At 53.2% G+C, this 22,826-nt stretch overlaps 2 protein-coding genes and 1 long non-coding RNA gene across 7 annotated transcripts; 2 read left to right on the top strand and 1 right to left on the bottom strand.

The window, feature by feature from the left end:
• Positions 1 to 103: 103 nt before the first annotated feature.
• Pih1d1 (PIH1 domain containing 1) lies at positions 104 to 5,614 on the top strand. Of its 4 annotated transcripts, none has more exons than XM_085841762.1 (10): positions 104 to 345; positions 1,725 to 1,818; positions 2,151 to 2,217; positions 3,156 to 3,335; positions 4,002 to 4,063; positions 4,148 to 4,229; positions 4,544 to 4,673; positions 4,807 to 4,882; positions 5,232 to 5,375; positions 5,491 to 5,614. In XM_085841762.1, exons 1-10 carry the CDS (start codon positions 329 to 331, stop codon positions 5,530 to 5,532), a joined length of 894 nt encoding a protein of 297 aa, XP_085697888.1. In that variant the 5' UTR covers positions 104 to 328; the 3' UTR covers positions 5,533 to 5,614. The 4 variants fall into 4 exon arrangements, with proteins under 4 accessions (XP_085697888.1, XP_021022375.1, XP_021022374.1 ...); XM_021166716.3 differs by lacking the exon at positions 104 to 345 and adding an exon at positions 1,238 to 1,278; XM_021166715.3 differs by lacking the exon at positions 104 to 345 and adding an exon at positions 1,308 to 1,482.
• A 4,496-nt stretch (positions 5,615 to 10,110) lies between these two features.
• On the top strand, positions 10,111 to 22,654 carry Slc17a7 (solute carrier family 17 member 7). Of its 2 annotated transcripts, XM_021167009.3 has the most exons (13): positions 10,111 to 10,337; positions 14,942 to 15,194; positions 15,732 to 15,806; positions 16,038 to 16,156; positions 16,432 to 16,546; positions 16,623 to 16,710; positions 16,875 to 16,961; positions 17,059 to 17,201; positions 18,051 to 18,200; positions 18,333 to 18,465; positions 19,167 to 19,277; positions 19,635 to 19,762; positions 21,261 to 22,654. In XM_021167009.3, the coding sequence occupies exons 1-13, from the start codon at positions 10,276 to 10,278 to the stop codon at positions 21,552 to 21,554; spliced, it is 1,758 nt and encodes a 585-aa protein (XP_021022668.1). In that variant the 5' UTR covers positions 10,111 to 10,275; the 3' UTR covers positions 21,555 to 22,654. The 2 variants fall into 2 exon arrangements, with proteins under 2 accessions (XP_021022668.1, XP_021022669.1); XM_021167010.3 differs by lacking the exon at positions 15,732 to 15,806 and having other exon boundaries at positions 10,113 to 10,337.
• LOC115031559 (uncharacterized) lies at positions 11,777 to 14,069 on the bottom strand. Its single transcript, XR_003837232.1, has 3 exons — positions 13,981 to 14,069; positions 12,243 to 12,492; positions 11,777 to 12,127 (listed from the first exon to the last, which is right to left on the bottom strand). It is a non-coding gene; the product is annotated as an uncharacterized LOC115031559 (long non-coding RNA).
• Positions 22,655 to 22,826: the final 172 nt, after the last annotated feature.

The raw sequence follows: 22,826 nt of genomic DNA, 5'->3' as shown, positions 1-22,826 counted from the left end.
CTACTTTAGGGCCGCGCGATGCGGCCTATGGGCGGATGCTGGGAAATGTAGTTTCGGGGAGAACAGACATGGGTGGATGGGTGGGTGGGGTCCCGCATTAGCAGAAGGCCTTCGGCTATTGTCACTTTGACTCTTTAGAAAAAATAGATTTTCGTTGTTTTTGTTTGTTTGTTTTTTCAGACAGAGTCTCACTGTGAGCTCTGGAGGCCCTGGATCTAACTATGTAGACCCGGCTGGCTTCAACTCACAGACCCACCTATCTCCTCCTCCAGAGTGCTGGTATTAAAGGCGTGTGCCAGCACACTGGCTAAAAAATATTTATCTTTGTATGTTTTTTTCCCTGAGGTATGTATTTTTTTTTTTTTTTTTTTTTTTTTTTTTTTTTTTTTTTTTGGTTTTTCGAGACAGGATTTCTCTGTAGCCCTGGCTGTCCTGGAACTCACTTTGTAGACCAGGCTGGCCTCGAACTCAGAAATCCGCCTGCCTCAGCTTCCCGAGTGCTGGGATTAAAGGCGTGCGCCACCACGCCCAGCCCTGAGGTATGTCTTTGCACTATGTGTCTGCGGTGCCTGTGGAGCCCAGAAGAGGGCGATGCAGGTGCTGGGCTGGCGAGAGCCCCGTGACAGTTGTGACTGTTGCTTAACCCCAGACATCTCCAAAAACAACATGTGTTCTTAATTGCTGAGCCTTCTCTCCACCCCAGATGCTTTTCTTTCTTTAAGAGAAGCAAACAAAGATTATTGTTATGTGCATGAGTATTTTGCCTGCTTGTCTGTGCATCATGTACTTGCAGTACCCCAGGAGGCCAAAAGAGGAGGCGACGGATCCCCTAGAACTGGAGTTACAGGGCTTTGTTAGTCGCAATCTGGGTGTTGGGAATCGAACTCTCGTCTTCTGGAAGAGCAGTCAGCACTCTGCCGTTTAACTTTCTCTCCAGCCTCCTCTGCCTCTATAACTTCTTTATAAGCAAAAACATTAATTATGTTCAAAAACGGGCGATTGAGACTGGGTGTGTGTTGAGTGGGATCCGACCCAGAGCCTAACTCATGATAGACAAAAGCGGGAGATACTAAAGTTCTCAAGAGTGGCAATCCTTTCTGTACTATAACCTCTGAGGTTTGGGAAGGGCGGAAATGTAGGTTTTATTGATTCAGGAAGTGTGTCATTTCGCGGGCCTCCTCAGCCCTTACTTTTGATTGGTTGGTTAGGAGGGCGTGGCTTCAGGTCTTTCATACAAGTGGTCCGTGTGGGTGCCTGCTTTGGATGAAGGGCGTAGAGGTGGGCTTAACGGTGGCTACTTTAGTTCCTTAGTTATACAGACAACGGAAGTGTGGCTTTCATTTAGCATCGGCCAAACAGGACCGATCAAGATACCCAACAGACTTGAGAACGGAGTCTTCATCGTAATGGAACTGTAGACCATTCTCAGGACAAATTTTGGGATTCTGGGTGGAGTCCTGGGTGTACTCGACTGGCCGGGAGGTAATGGTGCACGCCTTTAATCCCAGCTCTTTGGACGCATAGGCAGGATTCGAGGCCAGCCTGGTCTACAAAGCATTCCAGGCCAGCCAGGAAAGGCTGCACAGAGAAACCCTATATCGAACACACACACACACACACACACACACACACACAAAACGAATCAACTGTGACCCTACAGTAGGCTAGCTTCGCTTATCTGTGAAACGTTCTCCACGTTTTGGACGCCTAGGACTTTTTCCTAGGGCCATGGCGGACTCGACGTTTTTGGCACCAGAGCTAAACGACACAGAGTCGATGGGTGAAGAGACGGTGCGGTTTCAGGAGCTGCTGCTGAAGGTGCGGGCTGACTAGACTGGTGGGAACCTGGGTATTTAAGAATCTATTATTAATTGGCACTCAGAGACGTGGCTTCAGTTCCCAGAGTGCCCCGTGGCAGCAGTGAGGCCTATGGGAATTGTAGTTGTTTGCCTCAGGTTTTCTAGGTTCTAAATGAAATGGAGTTGGGGTGATCTTGGAAGTTCTTGTAAAAATAAAAGTGGGCCTAGACTGCATAGTACCCCATGTGATTGATTCTGAGCTCTCATGAGTTCTCCTACTGACGTTTGAGGAGCAGATGAAGGGGTTCACTTTGCAGATTCATCCTGGATGGTTTACTTTTGTCCCCACAGGCTTCCAAAGAGCTCCAGCAAGCCCAGACAGCCAGGCCAGACTCTACACAGATCCAGCCAAAGCCTGGTGAGAAACAGATGTAGATAGGAATGTCTGTGTCTAGGTAGGTAGGTAGGAAGGTAGGATGTCTCAGGGAGGATGGGAGACCCTGAGAGAGGGTCAGTAGAAGCTGGAGGCAGGAGACACAGAGGATGAAGGTGACAGATCATAACTGGGGACAAAGGCCTAGAAGTAGTTATATGAAAGGACAGGCAGGAAGATCACTGACAAACACTGGGCCACAGGGAGCAGAGTGGGGAATAAGAAAGAAGAGCAGAGCCGGGCGTGGTGGCGCACGCCTTTAATCCCAGCACTTGGGAGGCAGAGGCAGGCGGATCTCTGAGTTCGAGGCCAGCCTGGTCTACAGAGTGAGTTCCAGGACAGCTGGGCTACACAGAGAAACCCTGTCTCAAAAAAAAAACCAAAAAAAAAAAAAAAAAGAAAGAAGAGCAGAAAGCCGGGCGTGGTGGCACACACCTTTAATCCCAACACTTGGGAGGCAGAGGCAGGTGGATTTCTGAGTTCGAGGCCAGCCTGGTCTACAGAGTGAGTTCCAGGACAGCCAGGGCTATACAGAGAAACCCTGTCTCAAAAAACAAACAAAAAAAAAGAAAAAAAGAAAGAGGAGCAGAGAGCACTGGAAGGCGGGAAGGCAGAGGCAAAGTGTGAAAGCAGGGCCATGCGTAGCGGGTAGAGGTGCTTGTCACTAAGCCTGGTGCCCCGGGAGAGCTGCCATCACACATTCCAGCCATGGTGTGCTTGCACATATGCACACACACGCAGAAGAGGTGCATGTAATTAAAAGAGGGGAAGAAATGAATGCCTGTGATCTAAGGAGGCAGAAGTGTCCCAAGTCTGGGGCCAGCCTGAGCATAGAGTGAGAGACCTTGTCTCAGAAGAGGGAGAGGGTGGGTGAGAACGCGACAGCCCAGGAACAGATGGCCAAGAAAACTGTACTCGTGCAGGTTTCTGTGTGAAGACCAACTCATCGGAAGGAAAGGTTTTCATCAACATCTGCCACTCTCCCTCCATCCCTCCCCCGGCCGACGTGACTGAGGATGAGCTGCTGCAGATGCTGGAGGAGGACCAGGCTGGCTTCCGAATCCCCATGAGCCTGGGAGAGCCGCACGCGGAGCTGGATGCAAGTCAGTGCCCTCGCAAGACACCAAGTCTGCTCCCCCAACATTGCTTTTCTCAGGAGCTTCCAGTCAGCACTGGGAGCCAGAGGGGTCCAGTGTGAGTGGTCCAGGACTGGAGGGCGCGTGCATGCCAGGGGCTCATCACTGAGGCTGAAGAAGGCTTCAGAGAGGGTTATGTGGAGGAGCGCCAGTCTGATTTGAAGAGTTACTCAGGCAGAAACAAAAGAGTGTCGTAGGCAGAGATGACAAGTGAGCTGGGCATGGTTGCTCACTCTCCCAATCTTAGCTCTTAGGATGCTGAGGCAGGAGAATTGCTGAGAGCTAGAGGCCAGCCTGGGCTACCTAAAAAGAGGACAAGGGCCGGTGTCTGGAGGATACAGTGATCTGGTTGGTGGACAGACTGGAAGTCTGGACAGCCGGGGCTCTAGAGTAGAAAGGAGCATTTGCTAGAGTGGGTGGGATAGAGTGAGGGGTCCTTGGAGCTGCTGGGAAGGGGCAGGGGGACAGCCTTGGTGACGTGAGCCAGAGCCAAGAAGGACCTTGTCTGAGTTGACCTGAAAGTGTATGCTGCCTCTCACTTCCTGTGTCTTGGGTCTCTGGTCCGCGGGCAAGTTTTCCTTACGGGTATTCTATGGAGATTGTGCAGACCTCATTCCTTGTTTGTCTCCACAGAAGGCCAGGGCTGTACTGCCTATGACGTCGCTGTCAATAGTAACTTCTACCTGAGGATGCAGGTGGGGTTTGGTGGATAAGAGCTGGGCAGTGTGCTTCCTCCAGCCCCACCCCCACCATCATATCTTATCTTTCTCTCACCTCAGAACAGTGATTTCTTGCGGGAACTGGTGATCACCATCGCCAGGGAGGGCCTTGAGGATAAGTATGGCCTACAGCTAAATCCCGGTGAGGAACAGGAAGGAGCAGGAATGGCTTGGGTGCTACACTGGGAGAGGTGAATCCAGTGTGTCGGGGATTTCCTTGACTAGCTTTCAGGACGGTGGAGCTTCTTAGAATGAAGGTGGAGCCAAGATGGTTCCAGGCCAGGAGCTTGCAGGGTGTGTGTGTGTGTGTAACAGTGGAGCTAAGGTGGGTAGGGCCTGCTAGAGTCAAGCTTGCTATGGTCAGCGGGAGGTATCCAGGAAGGCGGCCCAGCCTCTGTGGACTGGGGAGCACTCCCTGAGGGTCCACCTCAGTGATCTTTGACTCTGCACCTTCAGAATGGCGCATGTTGAAGTACCGGTCTTTCCTGGGCTCCATCTCACAGCAGAACATCCGTTCCCAGCAGCGCCCTCGGATCCAGGAGCTGGGGACCCTGGATGCCAGTGGCTCTCTGGGAACCTGTCATGGGTAAGCCGTTGTGCACATCTGGGCACATCTGGGCTGATGACTGTCCTGGGGCTGAGACCTGGCTGGGTGGAGGAAAAAAGGGACAGTAAGTCAAGTAGAGGGTCACCCTCAGTCTGCCCTTGTTCCCACACAGCCCAGAACGGCCTCACCTGAACCTTTGGCTGGAAGCCCCTGACCTGCTCTTGGCTGAAGTTGACCTTCCTAAACTGGTGAGTGCAGGCTCTTAGTCAGGGAGAAGAGCTAGTGGACACGCTGGTGCTGAGGCAGGAAGTCTAGAGGCAACCCCTGCATCTGAAGGAAGACACTGGGGCCTGGACTCCTGGTCTGGGCTCCATCTCTTGAGACAGTGATGCCGTTCCAGTCTTGGCCCAGAAACCCGACAGGGGCAGCTGCTGCTGTCCTGGGCTTGAGTTCCTTGAGACTTAGAATTATTGTCCTTTGGGTTTTTTTTCCCATTGTTTTGGTGCTGGGATTGAAGCCACACCCATGCTTGCTAGGACCTTGTGGACATAGCTTCCCAGTGCTAAGGGATATGGTCTGACTGTACCTCATCACCAGGATGGCGCACAAGGGCTGGCACTGGAAATAGGAGAGAACCGCCTAGTGATAGGGGGCCCCCAGCAACTGTATCACCTGGATGCCACCGTTCCCCTGAGGATCGACAGTGAGGCAAGCAGGGCTGCTTTTCACCGCAGGAGGAAGGTACCTGGAGGGGCTTCCACAAGTGCTGGGATATAGGGACCTGGAGCCCTGGGTGGGGGAGGAGCCAGCGTCTGCAGCTCTGGGTCCTGAATCCACATTCTCTCTCCTTTCTCAGCAACTGATGGTGTCCATGCCCCTCCTGGCAGCGTCTTCTTGACCAGAGTGCCCTGGTTTTCCAGATGTGGAGAAGATGTTGGTGTCTTCTCTAAGTGAAATAAACAGGTTTCCAGTTCTCCCCAGCTCCAGACAATGATGCATGGAGGGAGGGAGTGAAGAGAAATGCCAGCTCTAATTCAGGGTCCCCGAAGTCTCTGTCTCTTTCTCAAGGCCCTGGCCTCCTGAGCATCCTGGCTTCTGTCTTCCTGGGCTCCCCGGGCTCCAGAGCTGACTCTACCTCTTTCCTACCCCACTTCATTATCCCAACGAGAACATCTGGGCATCCAGGCTCACGCTGGCCCCCCCTTCCTAGACAAGACTCGTCCCTCATTGACGTCCAGCAGTCCCACAGAATAATGGCCCGCCATACCCCCCGACTCTTGCTTCTTTGAGCTCTAGTGCCTTCTCTAGAGTGTCCTGTGGGAAGTTGCTAAATGGCCATCCCCAGTACAGCACGTGCTCGCTTGGGACTGGGGCTTGTTCTGTCTAACTTCTACAGCCAAACTCAAGCAGAGTCTCTAGGCTCTCCTGCCCCATACTCTATCAACTCTCCATTCTTGGTGTCTAGCTTCATCTCACAGGCACCCCCAGGCCTCACTACCTCATGGCTCTGCATGTCCTGTCCCCTCTTTAGGACACTCCACTTTACTTGCCAACATTCTTTCCCCTTGCTGGTGCTGAGGATGTAGCCCAAGTCTCTAATGCCAGGTGTATTCTGAGCAGACGGTGGTGGCGCTCACCTTTAATCCTGGACTCAAGAGGCAGAGGCAGGTGGATTTCTGAGTTCGAGGCCAGCCTGGTCTCCAGAGTGAGTTCCAGGACAGTCAGGGCTACACAGAGAAACCCTGTCTCAAACTTCCAAACCAAACCAAACCAAACCAAACCAAACCAAACCAAACCAAACCAAATCAAACCAAACCAGCAATGCTAGGCATACATTTGTACCATTGAGCTACACCTCAGGGCACCCCCATCTGTTATTTGTTTGTTTGAAAAGAGGTCTCCTGTAGCCCAGGCCGATTTGAAACTTCTCATGAAGCAGAGGATTTGCACTTATAGTCCTCCTGCCTCCCCTAAAGGGATGGGATTTCAAGTTTGCACTGCACTGGTTTTTATAGCTGGGGACTAAACCCAGAGTACTGTGCGGTGTGTGCCATGCAAGCCATGCAAGCATCGCCATGCTGAGGCTCTTCCCAGCCTCCACCCCCACGCTGAGGCTCTTCCCAGCCTCCACCCCCACGCTGAGGCTCTTCCCAGCCTCCACCCCCACGCTGAGGCTCTTCCCAGCCTCCACCCCCACGCTGAGGCTCTTCCCAGCCTCCACCCCAAACTGTGGCAGAGATGATCTTGGTAAATTGTCAAGTGCTGTTTGTACTTGTTGAAACCTGATTTTTTTTTTAAGATTTATAAATATTTACATTTCTGAGTGTTTTGCCTACATGAATGTATGTGCACCATTTGTGTGGTTGGTTTCTGTAGAGGTCACAAGGTGTTGAATTCCAGGATGGGAGTCACCATGTGGGTGCTGGGAACTGATCCTGAGACCTTTGTGAGAACAACAGGTATTCTTAACCACGGAGCCATCTCTCCAGTGCCAGAAGCTGACTCTTGACAAAAGACAGGCCATGACCTTGTCTCAGACTCAAGTATGCTTGTTTCAAATGTGCTTTGAGACTCTCTGTCCTAGGTTAGGCTGCCTCCCTGGCCCTGCAGAAGAAAGAAGGAAAATATAAACAGTTAATAATATTAAAAGCATCAACCTGGGTGTCCAGATGTGGTGGGTAAAGCCACTTGCTGCTGGGTCTGATGACTGGAGGTCCCTTTCAGGAACTCATTCATATAGGAGAGGACTGACGTCCAAAAGTTGCCCTCTAACCTCCACAAATACACTGCAGCATGGCTGCCTGAGTGTGTGCGGTTACGCACGCGCGACACACACACACACACACACGGAAGATGTCAGCTATATGCCCCCCTCCCCCCCATATATGTTCAGAAGAGGGTGCCAGATCCTCTGGTTGTTAGTAGTCATAGGCATGCTGGGAACTGAACCCTGGTCCTCTGCAAGAGCAACAAATGCTCTTACCCGCTGAGACAGCTCTCCAACCCCAAATACGTAATTTTTAGTTTAGTTTTTGTTTTTTGTTTTCTCGAGATAAGGTTTCTCTTCGTAGCTCTGGCTTTCCTGGAACTCATTTTGTAGACCAGGCTGGCCTCAAATTCAGAGATCTACCTGTTTCTGCCTCCTGAGTGCTGAGATTGGAAGCACGCACCACCACTCATGGCTTATGTATAATTTTTAAAGATTAAGCACAAAAGCCTGGCATGGTGGCTCATGCCTTTAATCTGGGCATTTGATTTCTGTGGGCTTAAGGCCAGCTGGTCTACAGAGTGAATTCCAGGACAGGTAGGACTATGTAGACAAGACACTGCTTAAAAAAATAAAAAATTAAAAAATAACCCAAAGTTGAGAACAACTTCTGAGAAAAGTTGGTAAAGTCAGAAGGATGTCCGTTCAGAAGCCAGACATGGTGGGTATGCCTGCAATAACATTCTCTGGAGGCGGAGGCAGTAGGATAAGTTCCACGCAAAGTCTGTACAACAGCCAGACTTGACTATCCTGCTCCTGGATGCCAGCAAGCAAACTGGAGACCCCTGTCCACGTGAGGGCGCCAGGAAGCCTTAGACTCTAAGGCTTCTTAGCTAAAATTGTATCTTCTAATAGAAACGTGCAGTGGTGAGGAGAACGCGCAGGACTAACTTCCAAGCGCAAAGGCCACTGGGGCTTGTAGTCCAGACTGAGGGCCTCCCTGGGCAACCTAAGGTCTAGTTTCTAGGTCCTAAAAAAGCTCGAAGATTGGGTGCGTTCTTCCTTTCTCCGTCGCCATGGTGATGGTGCGGGCGACGGCCCGGGATTTGGCAGCCGCAGGGCCCCCTTCCCACACCCTCCTCCTCACCATCTGCTCCTCCCTCACACCTGGCCGGGAGCCGCGGACGCCACCTCCGCACGCAGTCCGGGACTCCATGGCCACCAGGTGGCGCGTCTGCGCGGCTCAGCCTGCTGCCCTCCTCCCAGGGGACTTGTCAATCAGAGACAGAGTGAGACCCACCATCCGGGCCGGCCACTTGATCGGCTTCGCTGGTCCCCTCCTGGGCCGGGTCATGAAAATTTAATCCCAAATACATTTGTAGCCTGACACGGGGAGAGAGACGGTGGGGAAACCAACACCCTGCTAAGGCATAGAACTTGGGATGCACTGGGAGAAGCATTGTCTTGGAGTGCTTCAGGGCCATTTTAGAGTTGGGGTTACCCCCAAGGGATGGGAGTGGAATTTACGGGTGGAAAGAGGACTTAGTGGGTGGGGACAGATCGTGGAGCCCGAGTGGAAGTCACTGCTGGGACACACATGGAGGAAGGAGTCAGACTCAAGGGGAGGAGCCAGGCACAGAAGTCAGAGACAGAACATAGACAGCAAGTATGTAGGACTCCACACATACTTGGGGAGCAGAGACAGAACTCAGAGGGAGGAGACATAGCCCAATTGATGGGGCCCAGACTCAAAAGAATATCATAGAGTCTAGGCAACCCGACATACTCTTGGGAAGTGAGGAAGGACACGATGGGGCACGAAGGGCAGTAGTAGTGAGCCTGGTTATAGCTAGCAGAGTTCAAAAGGATGGAAGGAGAAGGAGTTGAAACTCAGGGAGAGAAAGATGGGGTGCAGATTAAAAAAAAAAGTGAATTCAAGGGGAAAAGTGGAACCTGAAAAATGAGAAAGCCAGTCCAGTTCAGCGGCACAGCCTGTATCCCCTGTATGGCCAACAAAGAAAAAAGGGGGCCAGAGAGATGGCTCAGCGCTAATAGGCTGCACTCCAGAGGACCTGGGTTCAGCTCCAAACACCCACATGGCAGGTCACATCTCCTCCAATGCCAGTAGGCATACAAATAGTACACAGATATATAATATGTTAGCAAAACATGCATACCTAATTAAACTTTAAAAGAATAAACTTTTTTTTTTTTTTTTGAGACAGGGTTTCTCTGTGTAGTCCTGGCTGTCCTGGAACTCACTCTGTAGACCAGGCTGGCCTCGAACTCGGAAATTTGCCTGCCTCTGCCTCCCATGCCTGTGCCTTGAATTCACACAGATTCATAGCCTGCCTCCTGAATGCTGGAATTAAAGGTGTGTGGCACTCAAAAAAAAAATTTTTTTTAAAAGAAAAGAAAAAGAGTGAAGGAGAGGAAGCAAGCCAAAGGTCGAATGGGAAGAGAGCTCAGAAGCAAAGAGATCTGGGAAGAAGAGACTCAAAGAGCTTGGAACGTGCAGAGTATCTGGGGAGTGTATTATAGTGGGGAGCGAGGCAACTCGGAGTTCAATCCCAGGGACGCGGCCTTGGGGTGGACAGGTGGAGGCTCTAGGATGGAAGAGCTGAAAGAGAGAGGGGTCTAGCCTGCAAGCCAAGCCAAGAGAAAACTGGCCTAGCATCTCCAGGTAGCCTGTTGGAAGGAGAGGGCGGGTCCTTCCTACAAGGGGTGGGGCCTCCTTTGGTGGGCGTGGATGCCCCGCCCCGCCCCGACGCTGAGTCCGCTACAGCCCCGGGCAGCGGGCACTCGCAGCCTGGTTCCCCCCCGAGCGGAGCTGCGGGGCCGGGCCGGGCCGGGGCGGACCCCGGGATCCCGGACGCGGCCGCCCGGGCCCGCGGGCGGGGGGATTGGCAGGGGACCCGCGTGGGCACAGCCACCATGGAGTTCCGGCAGGAGGAGTTTCGGAAGCTGGCGGGGCGCGCCCTGGGGAGGCTGCACCGGTGAGCCTGGTGGGGTTCCTGGGAGGGTAAGGATGAGGATGCCCCCTTTCCATCCGAGAGCAACTGACAGAGGGAGAAGAGAGGCGACACCCAGGCACAATGTGGGGAGGCCCACCCATCTGTTCAGGATTCCGTCCTGTCAGTGCTGTCCTTCCACCCTGCCTAGTTCATCATCGTTCCCCCCCACCCCCCACCCCCGGTCCCCCGCACCTCGGGCTCGACTTTTCTTTGGGATTGTGTGTCCCTCCCTATTCTCTGGATCTCTGTCCACCTGTCTTCTCGGTCTTTTACTTTAGATATGTCCTCTCTCTGGGTTCTTCTTCCCACTGGGTGTCTGTCCCCTCTCTCTGATTAGGAGCCAATGCGGGCGGCCACTAGCTGTCCATCAGTCCTGACTCTGACTCTTGTATTCCCCTTCCTCTCTTCTTCCCTGGACCTCTGGTCCCTACTTTGATCTGTCTCTCTCAGCATCTCTGACTGTTCACCGCTATCTCCCCACCCTGGCTCTTTCCACCTCTCCTCTTTCTCAGGTTCAGTCCCTCGAGGCTTTTAATCTGGAGCTAAAGCGGATTGGGGCTGTTGGTTCTTGTCCTTGAGGGGGGTTAAGCTGAGAGGGGAAAACTGGGGTATCTTAGGTCCTGGGGGTGAGGGGGATGAAGGGAGTTTCAGGCCACAAAACCAAATTAATCTTGCGGGTAATATGGACTTCCCAAGGGATATGAGTTAGAACTTGGCGATATTTGCTCCCACCAAGGGCCATGATTCCAGTGACCCCAGTGTCCCTTGAGGTAGCCTGGACACCTCCCAGCCTCTCACCCCCAACCCCAGCTCTGGCTCCAAGTCAGAGAAATTACTCAGCTCTTGAGAGGCCTAAAAATATCTATCCACAGTGCAGGGAGGAGATGGCCTCGTGGGCATAGTGCCCTCCACACAGGGCCCTAGTCCACCTTTACATGTTCCTCAGACCATCTTACTGGGCCACCCGAGAACTATGCTAGTGATGGTCCAGCTTGCTGTACCTCACCTCCTAGATCCAAAGTTAACCCCACCCTCTAGTAACATGAGAGGGATGAGGTGGACAGAGGAAGGCAGGAAGGTGCAGTGTGTGTATGTGGCGGCGGCGGGGGGCGGGGGGGGGAGGCGAGCTGTGGAGGGGGGAGCTGAGACAGCTTCACCTCTTCATTTTCCAATTCCCAGCCCCTCCCCACCCTTTTTTCTCGCCTCCTTTCACGAGTTTCTCAAAATACACCAGCGTGAAGTCAGGGGAGCTAGAGAAAGATGTGCTGGTGGAGGGGGCTGGGAGGGGGTGACAGCAGGAGACAGGTGTTCCTCAGGCCCCCTCCCTTAGCCTCTCTATCTCCCCTCTGGGTCTCCAGTCTCACCTTCTCTTTCTGAATTCAGAGACCCCAGAGGCAGGAGAAGCAGCAGAAAATTGGGAAGGGGGGCAAGCATTTATTTGCAAACAAAATCCCGAGTTTACTTTGACAGTGGAGGATATTATTGGTACACAGGTCATTCTCCTTCCCAAGCTTCAAATGAGAGCTCAGAGCGATAGATGTTCCTGGAGATGAGTGCTGCTAGCTTATCGGGGAGGGGGATCTCTTGGACCAGGTAACCCAGGGTGACTTAGGACAACGTGGAGGAGCCAGGGGTCCTTGCTTCTTACAGTCAGGTTCCAGCATGGTATTGGTGGAGGCCAGGAGCAGATCAGGTCCGCAGAAGGAGTGTGACCTTGGACCTGGGAGATCTGCTTTTGGAGTCTCGGTTTCCTACCGTAGGAGACCAGCAAACTGCCAAGGCATAGGAAGACAGAGACGCAGGCAGTGGTCAGATACCTAGGGAGCAGTTGAGACCCGGTCTTCCTTTGGGGAAACGCCACCTAACCCAAGGGACGAATTCCCTCACCAGATCCTTGGCCTAGTTGGGGTCATCCAGAGAGGAGATGGGAGTTTTCTGTGACTCTTGCTATTTGAGACAGGATCTCCTGAAGCCCAGGCTGGCCTTGAACTCTTGATCATCTTGCCTCTTTCTCCCAAGTGGTAGGATGACAGGCTCACACCACCAGGCCACACTTGAACTTCCTGGCTTTTCTTTTTTTTAAATCTTGTATGAGACTCAGAATCCTGTTTGTAAAGCTTGCATGGCTTAGAGAAATCTGACATCAAATATAAATAACAAATATCAAAATTCAGGGGTTACACTCACACCTATAGTTTCAGAGTCAGTCAAATATCAGAAATCAACCCCCGGTCAATCTCCAGTCTCACTGGCTAATGCTGTATAGAGGGGAGCGGGGGGGGGTGTCCTTCACTCCTGTGGGGTTTACTCTGAAGGCTTTGAGTCCCAGCTCCTGGGGTGTGTTCCCTCCACCTTTCTTCCTTCTTTCTCTTGGTTACTGTCTAACCCCTCTCCTTCTATCCTTGGGACCCTCCCCCCCCCTTTTTTTTTGAGACAGGCTCTGGCCCATTAGCCCTGGCTGGCCTAGAACTCACGGAGATCCTGCCTCTTCCTTAAAGTACTGTGGTTAAAGGTGAGCAGCACCATACGGCTTGTTTTGTTTCCTTGAGACAAAGTCTGGTGTATCCCAGTCTGGCTTCAAATTCACTATATAGCCAAGCTGACCTTGAACTCCTGATCCTCCCGCCTCTGTTATGATCACAAATGTGTGCTAATATACCTGGCTTATGGAGTGTTGGGGACGGAACTCAGACCTTCCTACATGCTAGGCAAACATTCTACCAACTGGGTTAAATCTCTGCCCCGCCCCCTCACTTGTCTCACTCTGTAGCCCAGGCTGGTCTTGAAATTGCAGCAATCCTCCTGCCTCAGCCTCCCTGGGTAGCTGTGGCTGTCCTGGAACTCTCTGTAGATCAGGCTAGCCTCGAATTCAGAGATCCACCTGCCTCTGCCTCCAGAGTGCTGGGATTGGGATCAAAGGGTGTGCCACCACCACCGCCCGACTCCACCCCATTTCTTTCCTGCCCCTCCCCACCTCCTTAAGTCTCAGTATGGGGCTGTCGGTTGTGTTCTTTGGTCCTCCCCCCTCCCCCAGCCCGTCTGGCTGTTCTCTCCTCCCCCGTCCCCATCTCCCTCGCCTCCATCTGTTCTCGCCCCTTCCTGGGAGGCAGCCCGATCCCCTGCCTGCCTGCCTACCCGCCTCAGAGGGGCCACACAGAACACGAAATGTCCCCACACTCAGGCACTTCATGGCCTCAGATCATTTGTCCTCAGTGTGTCCTCATCTCTCCATTTTCTAGCATCAGAGGCGCTCTCCACTCTCCTCTCTCTGCTCTCCTCACGGCACAGCTGTGTCTCTTGCTGCCTGTCTGTCAGTTCCTGTGTTCTCGCCCCTGAGTCTCTACCTCCCTTTTTTCCTTTTTTCTCATTCTCTGGCCCTCTCCCTAGGTCTCTGTCATTTTCCCACTCTGCCTTTCTTACTCCCTGGGTCACTATCTTTTGATTTCTCCTCTCTCTCTCTCTCTCTCTCTCTCTCTCTCTCTCTCTCTCTCTCTCTCTCTCTCTCTCTCTCTCTCTCTCTCTCTCTCGTCTTCACTAGGTCTCCCCGCCCCAGTCTCTGGCTACTCCCCATGGTTCTGCCCCACTCTTCACAGCTCTTTGTCTTTCATCCCCACAATTTCCCCACCTCTCTGGTCTCTTTCCTCCTGCCTCCAGGTCAGGCTCTCCCGTCTCCAGCAGCCTCCCTCAGGCTGGGCGGCAGCCCTTCCATGAGCCCTATCCATCATCACAGACTCAATCCTGGATGCAGATCGGGCGGAGGCGAGAGTCACGCTGGGGAATGAATGCGCCAATCTCCCTACCAGGGCCATCTGTCCCTTGCCAGGACACCAGTTATCACTCCCCCTCCCTGCCCCCTAGGCTGAGTCTGAACTCCAGATTCCCCAGGGATGGATACTTAAGCCAGACGGCTGGATTCGGCACCCTGCGAGGGAGTCCCCAAACCACATATGTGGGAATGGGCTTCAGGCGGCTTTAGCTGGACTCAACCCCACATCTGGGGCCTGGAAGCAGGGCAAGGCAACCACAGGGGGAGATGGAAGGGGGAGGGGGTCGATATATATAGCCGAGATGGCTCGGAAGCATCTGCTCTGTTGACACCTTTGCGCAGGGCTCTCCTTTGTACCTTTGCTGACTCAAATAGACTCGGATCTGCATCTGCTGGAGGGGGCTGGGGACAGTCTTGGAGCCTTGCGGTGGGGGCTAGCAGGCACCTGCTCTTTGATTCTACGGGTTGTGTAGAATCTATAACTCCCTAGTGGGGAGAGATGAGAGAGGGCTGGGGAGAAGTCGACTGAAGATCTTGACCCCAGAGTTGAGGCAGGAGAGAGCCGGTGGCCTGGACTCCCGGGACTGGAAGGAATTCGGACTCAGATTCTGGGTCTGGCAAAAGACGTGGGTTTTGCCCTGCACTCCTGTGTCACAGGGAAGAGAGGGAACTCTGAGTTCTTGGATAGAGGGAGGGAAACACAGATCCAGAGATGCCTGCATCATAGTGAGGGCAGCCAAGCAAGGTTAAGCCTAGGACCCCTGTTGTCACCGGGAGGAGGGGCCTAGACTGCTGAGTCTTGCTTCTCGCTTCCCTGCAGGTTACTGGAGAAGCGGCAGGAAGGCGCAGAGACACTGGAGCTGAGCGCCGACGGGCGGCCAGTGACCACGCACACGCGGGACCCGCCTGTGGTGGACTGCACCTGTTTTGGCCTCCCTCGCCGCTACATCATCGCCATCATGAGCGGTCTGGGTTTCTGTATCAGCTTTGGCATCCGCTGCAACCTGGGCGTGGCCATCGTGTCCATGGTCAACAACAGCACAACCCACCGTGGGGGCCACGTGGTGGTGCAGGTAGCTGCTTTGGCGAGTCCTGCTCACTGTCCGTGGTCCAGGTTGCACTCCTTCCCAGTTACCACCCTTTGGTCCTGCCTTTCCGTGCCTCCCTACAGATCTCATCCCACTCCTGGCTTCCTCAGCCCCGCCCTTATATAAAGGAAGCTCCGCCTCCTTTCCATCCCAGATTGTGGAAAAGACAACACTAGCATTAGGTTTGCTACTGTGGCTGCTTTGAGACCTTCTAGCCCTTTTACTTCTGGCCCTGCCCCACGTTTATGTTCTCGGATCACACTTGAATAATTTCACTGCTATCTCAAGCTCTTTTCCAAATTCACCTCTGCCTATGTCCACCTGATTAGTTCTGGCCCACATCTAAAGCCTCGTCCAAGCTCAGATTTATGTTATTTTAACTTGGATATTACACAAGCTATGTCCTTGACTGGAAAAAGAAAAAAATAATCTTGGTTTGGTCTGTGGCTTACCTGAACCTTGTCCTTTGCTCTATTGTAATTGGGAACACACCTAATTTAGCTGCTTCTTGGCCCTGCCTAGACCCCATACAGGTCTGTCCACAAACAGGAGGCAGTCACCCCTACACTTGGGGATATTCAGGGAGGGGATACTGAGGTAAGCAAGCAAGTAGAACTGAGCTTCTAGGCAGCAGCGCCTGTAGCTAAAGTGGTAGGGCAGGCCCTAGCAACATAGAAGGGCGGAGATCCACTGAGCTCTGATTGGTAGATTTGGGGAGTGGGCGGGGCATCTTGTTGCTGATTGGCTGAGGTGCTAAGTCTATGGGTGCTGATTGGTAGAGGGTAGAGTCTGGGGGGCATCTAGTTTGATATGTATTTTGACCCACAGAAAGCCCAGTTCAACTGGGATCCAGAGACTGTCGGCCTCATACATGGCTCCTTTTTCTGGGGCTACATTGTCACTCAGATTCCTGGAGGATTTATCTGCCAAAAATTCGCAGCCAACAGGTACCGTTGTAGTGTCTCAAGTTGGCAGAAATTGGAGTTGTGTGTGGTGGAGCTAGAGGGTGTGGCCTTGGGTTTGGCTCTGGGAAATTGGGAGGGTCCTTGTTTGAGGGCATATCTTGGAGGCAGCCCCTAGTTCTGTTATACACAGGGCCTGATGTAGGCAGGGAGGGAAAAATTCTAGGAGCAGTGGGAAGGCTGGATGGCTAGTGCCACTCGAACACCTCACTATATCTGGCATGGCTAGACTCTTTTTTTCCCCCCACCTTTCTCAACAGGGTCTTTGGCTTTGCTATTGTGGCTACCTCCACCCTAAACATGTTGATCCCTTCAGCAGCCCGCGTTCACTATGGCTGTGTCATCTTCGTGAGGATCCTTCAGGGATTGGTGGAGGTAAAGCCTGCCCCATAAACCCTGCTTCCCTCTCTGACCACACCTCTTCTTGTTGACCTCTGTGCTCCCTCCCTAGGGGGTCACATACCCTGCTTGCCACGGCATCTGGAGCAAATGGGCCCCTCCCTTAGAACGGAGTCGGCTGGCAACGACAGCCTTTTGCGGTGAGAGGAAGGGGCTGGGGAGCAGCTCTTGTGTGAGGAGGGCTGAGCTAGGAGCTGGGATCTCAGTGTAGGTGCAGCAGAGATTTCAGGGCTGAGGGGCTGCTTTCCTGGATCTAGGAAAGACCTGGGACTAGGTCTGTTCTCTACCCTCATTGTCTCCTCAGGTTCTTATGCCGGGGCGGTGGTTGCCATGCCCTTGGCTGGGGTCCTGGTGCAGTATTCAGGATGGAGTTCTGTCTTCTATGTCTATGGTGAGGGACCCAGATGCATGATTCTGGGTGGCACTCGGGCTGGCTGAGCAACTCTGGATGTCACCCTACACCCATATCCCTGCTGACCCCCCCTTAGGCAGCTTCGGGATCTTTTGGTACCTGTTCTGGTTGCTTGTCTCCTACGAGTCACCGGCACTGCACCCCAGCATCTCCGAGGAGGAGCGCAAATACATTGAAGATGCCATCGGGGAGAGCGCCAAGCTCATGAACCCCGTTACGGTTGGTACAAGGCTACATGACTGTGTGTGTGTGTGTGTGTGCGTGCGTGCGTGCGTGTGCGCGCGCGCGCGCGCGTTCAAACCTGTGCAAAGACCCAGAGAAGATAGAACTGCCAAGCAAAAGGCTGGGGGCAAGTGGGGGCGGGGCGAGGCAGGAGGATTGCGAGTTCGAGGTCAGGCTATAAAATGAGTTCAAGGCTAGGCCAGGTATTTCCTGAAGCTTTGTTTCTCATCTGGGTTAGAGGTTTAGCTCAGTGGTCCATCCATCGTTTGCCCAGAATCCCCTAGTGAGGGGTGTTTTACAATGAAAGAGCATCTGCCTAGCCTTCCTACTACTGGAAAAAAAAAAAAAAAAAAAAAAAAAAAAAAACGAAGAGAAAAAAAGAAAGAAAGAAAATAGCTGGGCTAGATTCCATATTAGGTGGGATGGAGTTTAGGAATGGCAGGTACTACTAGGTGGGTGATTTAGAGCCACCCATGAGGCTTTGTTGGCAACAGCAGAGAGGATTAGAATGTGAATTTTTGCTAGCTATTGCTGGTGGGTGTGTCTAGACTTTGGGGGAGTAAGTGGTTGAATCGATGTTTTACTGGACTCGCGATTTATGGGTTATCATGAAACCTGAGGAGCCTCTGAGAGTCAGGACCCATCCTTCATCTTTGCAATGCAACCTGAAGGCTGCATTTTTAGAATTCCTAAGTTCTCAGAAGAAACGTGTGGCCCATTCTGGCCCATTCTCGAGGCTTCTGTGAAGTATCTTGGGGTCCCTAGTGGGACACAAAGTTCTCAAGTCCTGGTATCAGTCTTAGCATGGCCTGCTCTGCCCTCCCCTCCCCGCCCACCCCCCCACAGAAGTTTAACACACCCTGGAGGCGCTTCTTTACGTCCATGCCCGTCTATGCCATCATCGTTGCGAACTTTTGCCGTAGCTGGACCTTCTACCTGCTCCTCATCTCCCAGCCTGCCTACTTTGAAGAAGTGTTCGGCTTTGAGATCAGCAAGGTGGGGGTGCAGGAGTAGGGGACTCGATGGGGGTGAGGGACAGGGTGCCTGCGTCCCGAGGCAGGGATGGAGGAGGAGGTGGGGGTCACCCAATCACATCTGGTGTGAATGCCCATTCACCCGCTCTCTCAGGTGGGGCTGGTGTCGGCGCTGCCTCACCTTGTCATGACCATCATCGTACCCATCGGAGGCCAGATCGCTGACTTTCTGCGCAGTCGTCACATAATGTCTACTACCAACGTGCGAAAGCTCATGAACTGCGGGGGTGAGTGGGTGGAGCAGAGTACAAAGGGGAGGGCTGATGGGTGGGGCGAAGGCGGGGTCAAGGGCGTGGCTGACCAGACCCAACCCGAGTGAGGAAGGGCGGTGTGCAACAGTTTCACCAAGTCAGGTTTGCAGACCACAGTCTGGAAGGGTAGGCAGACCCGGATGGAGTAGAGAAGACGCTGAACTGGAAGGATGGGGCCCTCACGAGTCTAGGTGGAACCAGACTTAAACTAGGCTGGGAGTGGGGAGGGCTGTGGATGGGGGACCTGAGGAGACAGGCGACTGGGAAACAGGCCATGGGTGCGGACTTGGGAACACCAGGCTGTGAGTGGGGACTTAGCAAGTTCAGCTGAGAGTGGGGTTCAGAAGCGATGGAGACATGAGTGGGGTCTTGAGCTTCCGTATGAGAAGTGTCTCTTGAGGGTTCAGAGATGAGGTATTGGGTCCTTACTGAGTGGCCTAGTCAGAAGGTGGGGTCACAGTGGACGCTTTGGAGGCAGAGCACCAAAGGGCATGGATCAGGTTGAGTCTTGGGGAAGCAGGACCCAGTCTAGTTTGGTGGAACCAGGGTCAGGTCTGCTGCAGGTCAGAGTGACTAGAAGGGGTCAGTAGAAGGGGGTCGGGGTGAGATCAAGACTGTCATTGGCGAGGTGGCCAACGGAGTCACAACGGGCACTTGGGAGACATGACCCTCTTCAGGTTTCGGGATGGAAGCCACGCTGCTGCTGGTGGTCGGATACTCGCACTCCAAGGGCGTGGCCATCTCCTTCCTGGTCCTGGCTGTGGGCTTCAGTGGCTTTGCCATCTCTGGTGAGAACCTCAGATAGGCAGTTTGGGGTACTGGAGTCAGCTCGGGCCCTGGGAACGAGAGAAATGTCTCAACAGTTAAAACCCTTGCTGCTCTTGCAAAGGACCCGAGTTGGGTTTCCAGCATCTACCATACTTCCAATAACTCCAGCTCTGGCGGATCAGGCGCCCTCTTCTGGACTTTACGGGGACTGCAGGCACACGTTCACTTCCCTGCCTCACCCCCTATACACATTAGTAAATATAATTTTTGAAAAAACGAGTGTCTCAGAAGAGCAGGGGATGGGGTGGATGTAGCACTTCAGTGGGTTATCTGAGGTGGGACTTGGTATGATGTCTGCTACCTTGATACCCCACCAGGGTTTAACGTGAACCACTTGGACATCGCCCCTCGCTATGCCAGCATCTTGATGGGCATTTCCAATGGCGTGGGCACACTGTCTGGGATGGTGTGCCCCATCATCGTGGGTGCAATGACCAAGCACAAGGTTAGCACAGCCCTCCCAGAGTTTGCCTGGAACCTTCTAGATTCCCAATGTTCCTTAGTTCCTTACTCTTCTTCCTCTCTCTCTCTCTCTCTCTCTCTCTCTCTCTCTCTCTCTCTCGTTTTTCGAGACAGGGTTTCTCTGTATAACCCTGGCAGTCCTGGAACTCACTCTGTAGACCAGGCTGGCCTCGAACTCAGAAATCCGCCTGCCTCTGCCTCCCAAGTGCTGGGATTAAAGGCGTGCACCACCATGCCCGGCTTCTATCTTTTCTTTTCTTTTCTCTCTCTCTCTTTCTTTCTTTCTTTCTTTCTTTCTTTCTTTCTTTCTTTCTTTCTTTCTTTCTTTCTTTCTTTCTTTCTTTCGATTTATTTATTATGTATATAGCATCTGTCTGCATATATGCCTGGAGGCCAGAAGAGGGCACCAGATCTCATTACAGATCGTGAGCCACCTTGTGGTTGCTGGGAATTGAACTCAGGACCCTCTGGCAAGAGCAGCCAGTGTTCTTAACCGTTCCGAGCCCCTCTACCCTTTCTTTCTCACTCTGTTGGCCTTGAGCTCATAGCCCTGGCTGTCCTGGAACTCACTCTGTAGACCAGGCTGGCCTCGAACTCAGAAATCCACCTGCCTCTGCCTCCTGAGTGCTGGGACTAAAGGCGTGTGCCACCACGCCTCTTTCTTTTTTTAACTTCTAATTTATTTCAAAGATTTGTTAGTTGATTATATGTAAGTACACTGTAGAAGTCTTCAGACACTTTTCCTTCTCGCTCCAGTCCCAATTGCTCGCTGTCGCTGTCTTCAGACACCCCAGACGAGGGCGTCAGATCTCATTATGGATGGTTGTGAGCCACCATGTGGTTGCTGGGATTTGAACTCCTGACCTCTGGAAGAGTTGTAGGTGCTCTTAACCCGCTGAGCCATCTCTCCAGCCCTGCTCAGAGATTTTCTTTTAGCTCTTAAAGAAAATCTATGCTTATTAATTAATTTATTTTTATTAACTTAATGTGTGTGAGCTAATTTGTGGCATGGGATGTGTGTAGAGGTCAGGACAACTGTTGGTTTGCTTTTCCCATCATGGTGTCTCAAGGACAGAGCTCAGACATTCGGGTTGGCAGCTCTGTTCTCACCAACTCCATTTTTTCCTCCCCTTTGGTCTGAGTCTCACTCTGTAGACCAGGCTGACCCCGAACTGACAGAGATCCACCTGCCTCCGCTTCCTGGCTTCCTATTCGTTTTAAATGTGTGTATTTGCATGTGAGTGCTGAGCCTACAGAGGTGACTGTGAGCAGCCTCGTTTGGATGCTGGGAACCAAACTTGGGTCTCCTGCAAAAGCAAGCAGTAAGACCTCTTTAAGCTCTGAGCCACCTTTCAGGCCCCAGTATCTGTATTTTTCAAGCCGTGTAGCCCATGCTGGCTAGCCTCCGGCCTCACCCTGCAGAGCCCCGGAACTGACAGGTGTGCATCCACCCCTCTCTGATCTGCCTTGTCTGCCCCCAGACGCGGGAGGAGTGGCAGTACGTGTTCCTCATAGCCTCCCTGGTGCACTACGGCGGTGTCATCTTCTATGGGGTCTTTGCTTCGGGAGAGAAGCAGCCGTGGGCGGAGCCGGAGGAGATGAGCGAGGAGAAGTGTGGCTTTGTTGGCCACGACCAGCTGGCTGGCAGTGACGAAAGTGAAATGGAGGACGAGGCTGAGCCCCCAGGGGCGCCCCCCGCGCCGCCTCCGTCCTACGGGGCCACACACAGCACAGTGCAGCCTCCGAGGCCCCCGCCCCCTGTCCGGGACTACTGACCACGGCCCCTCCCACTGTGCGGCAGTTTCCAGGACTTCCACTCCATACACCTCTATCTAGCCTGAGCGGCAGTGTCGAGGAACCCCACTCCTCCCCTGCCTCAGGCTTAAGATGCAAGTCCTCCCTTGTTCCCAGTGCGGTCCGACCAGCCCTCTTTCCTTCTCAACTGCCTCCTGCGGGGGTGAAACTGCACACTAGCAGTTTCAAGGATACCCAGACTCCCCTGAAAGTCGTTCTCCGCTTGTTTCTGCCTGTGTGGGTTCAAATCTCCCCTCTGAGGGCTTTGTTTGGAGGGACAGTTCAACCTCTTCCTCTCTTGTGGTTTTGAGGTTTCACCCCTTTCCCCAAGACCCCAGGGATTCTCAGGCTACCCCGAGATTATTCAGGTGGTCCCCTGCTCAGAAGACTTCATGGTCGTCCTCTATTAGTTTCAAGGCTCGCCTAACCATTCTGCATTTTTCCAAGCTGGTTTAACCTAACCACCAATGCCGCCGTTCCCAGGACTGATTCTCACCAGCGTTTCTGAGGGGAAATGGCGGTTTCAAGTCTCCCCCACCCCTTTTCTTCCCTCGTCCCCTCACCAGCACACTTTGCCGGGCCTTGTCCTTAGCTTAGTACAATCAATGTCCAGGGAAATGGCCAAAATGGCTCTGCTCACCCTGTGCTCTTTTTCTGACTCAGTTTTCAGGTCTCAGTAGTGGCTGCTCAAAGCTATTAATTAATTCAGCGGCTCGAGGCCACCTCTTCCTCCCCGTGGTGGTTTCAGGATCCCCCTCGCCCCCCCACCCCCAAATCCTTGCACTTTATTCTCCTGGGTGGTTCCAGACCACCCTCGGTTTCTCAGTGGCCATTTGTTGTGTGTCCCTCAGGGGCTAAATGATTCCAAATCTGGGGTGCTTCCCCTCATAGACACCGCTCTCTCAACGTAGAAATCTGGGTGGGTGGGGGGAGGTGTGTGAGAGAAGTTACAGAATCCCAGGAAGGGGAGCGGGGCTGGGAGGAGAGGGTTGTTCCTGGGGCAGGGTCTTGGTGTCTTGGTGTCTGTCTCTGTGACGTAAACCCTGCCCTGCCCCGCCCACTCCCAATAAACGCTCTGGTGTACGGATCGCGTGCTGTGGCCCCGGTGGGTGTGCAGACCCCGGTCTCTTCCTGCTGCCCTACGCTCGACCCCCCAGTCCCCCCTGGCTCAGTCGGACCCCAGCCCTCCGCCACCGCCCGGTCTGCACCCCAGTTTCTCAGCTGCCGGCTGCTCTGGGCCGCGCCTCCCCTCG

Source organism: Mus caroli, unplaced genomic scaffold (genome assembly GCF_978045245.1).
Source record: "Mus caroli unplaced genomic scaffold, Mus_caroli_1 scaffold_8, whole genome shotgun sequence".
NCBI classification, from domain to species: domain Eukaryota; kingdom Metazoa; phylum Chordata; class Mammalia; order Rodentia; family Muridae; genus Mus; species Mus caroli.
The sequence above is the reverse complement of the archived record's forward strand: the minus strand, read 5'-3'. Positions and strand labels throughout refer to the sequence as shown.

Coding starts and splice junctions, on each gene's coding strand:
- Pih1d1 (XM_085841762.1), top strand. Junction 3,336..4,001: donor GCACGCGGAGCTGGATGCAA/GTCAGTGCCCTC, acceptor TTGTCTCCACAG/AAGGCCAGGGCTGTACTGCC. Junction 5,376..5,490: donor CTTTTCACCGCAGGAGGAAG/GTACCTGGAGGG, acceptor CTCCTTTCTCAG/CAACTGATGGTGTCCATGCC.
- Slc17a7 (XM_021167009.3), top strand. CDS start 10,276: ATGGAGTTCCGGCAGGAGGAGTTTCGGAAGCTGGCGGGGCGCGCCCTG. Junction 16,157..16,431: donor CAAAAATTCGCAGCCAACAG/GTACCGTTGTAG, acceptor CTTTCTCAACAG/GGTCTTTGGCTTTGCTATTG. Junction 16,711..16,874: donor GGCAACGACAGCCTTTTGCG/GTGAGAGGAAGG, acceptor TTGTCTCCTCAG/GTTCTTATGCCGGGGCGGTG.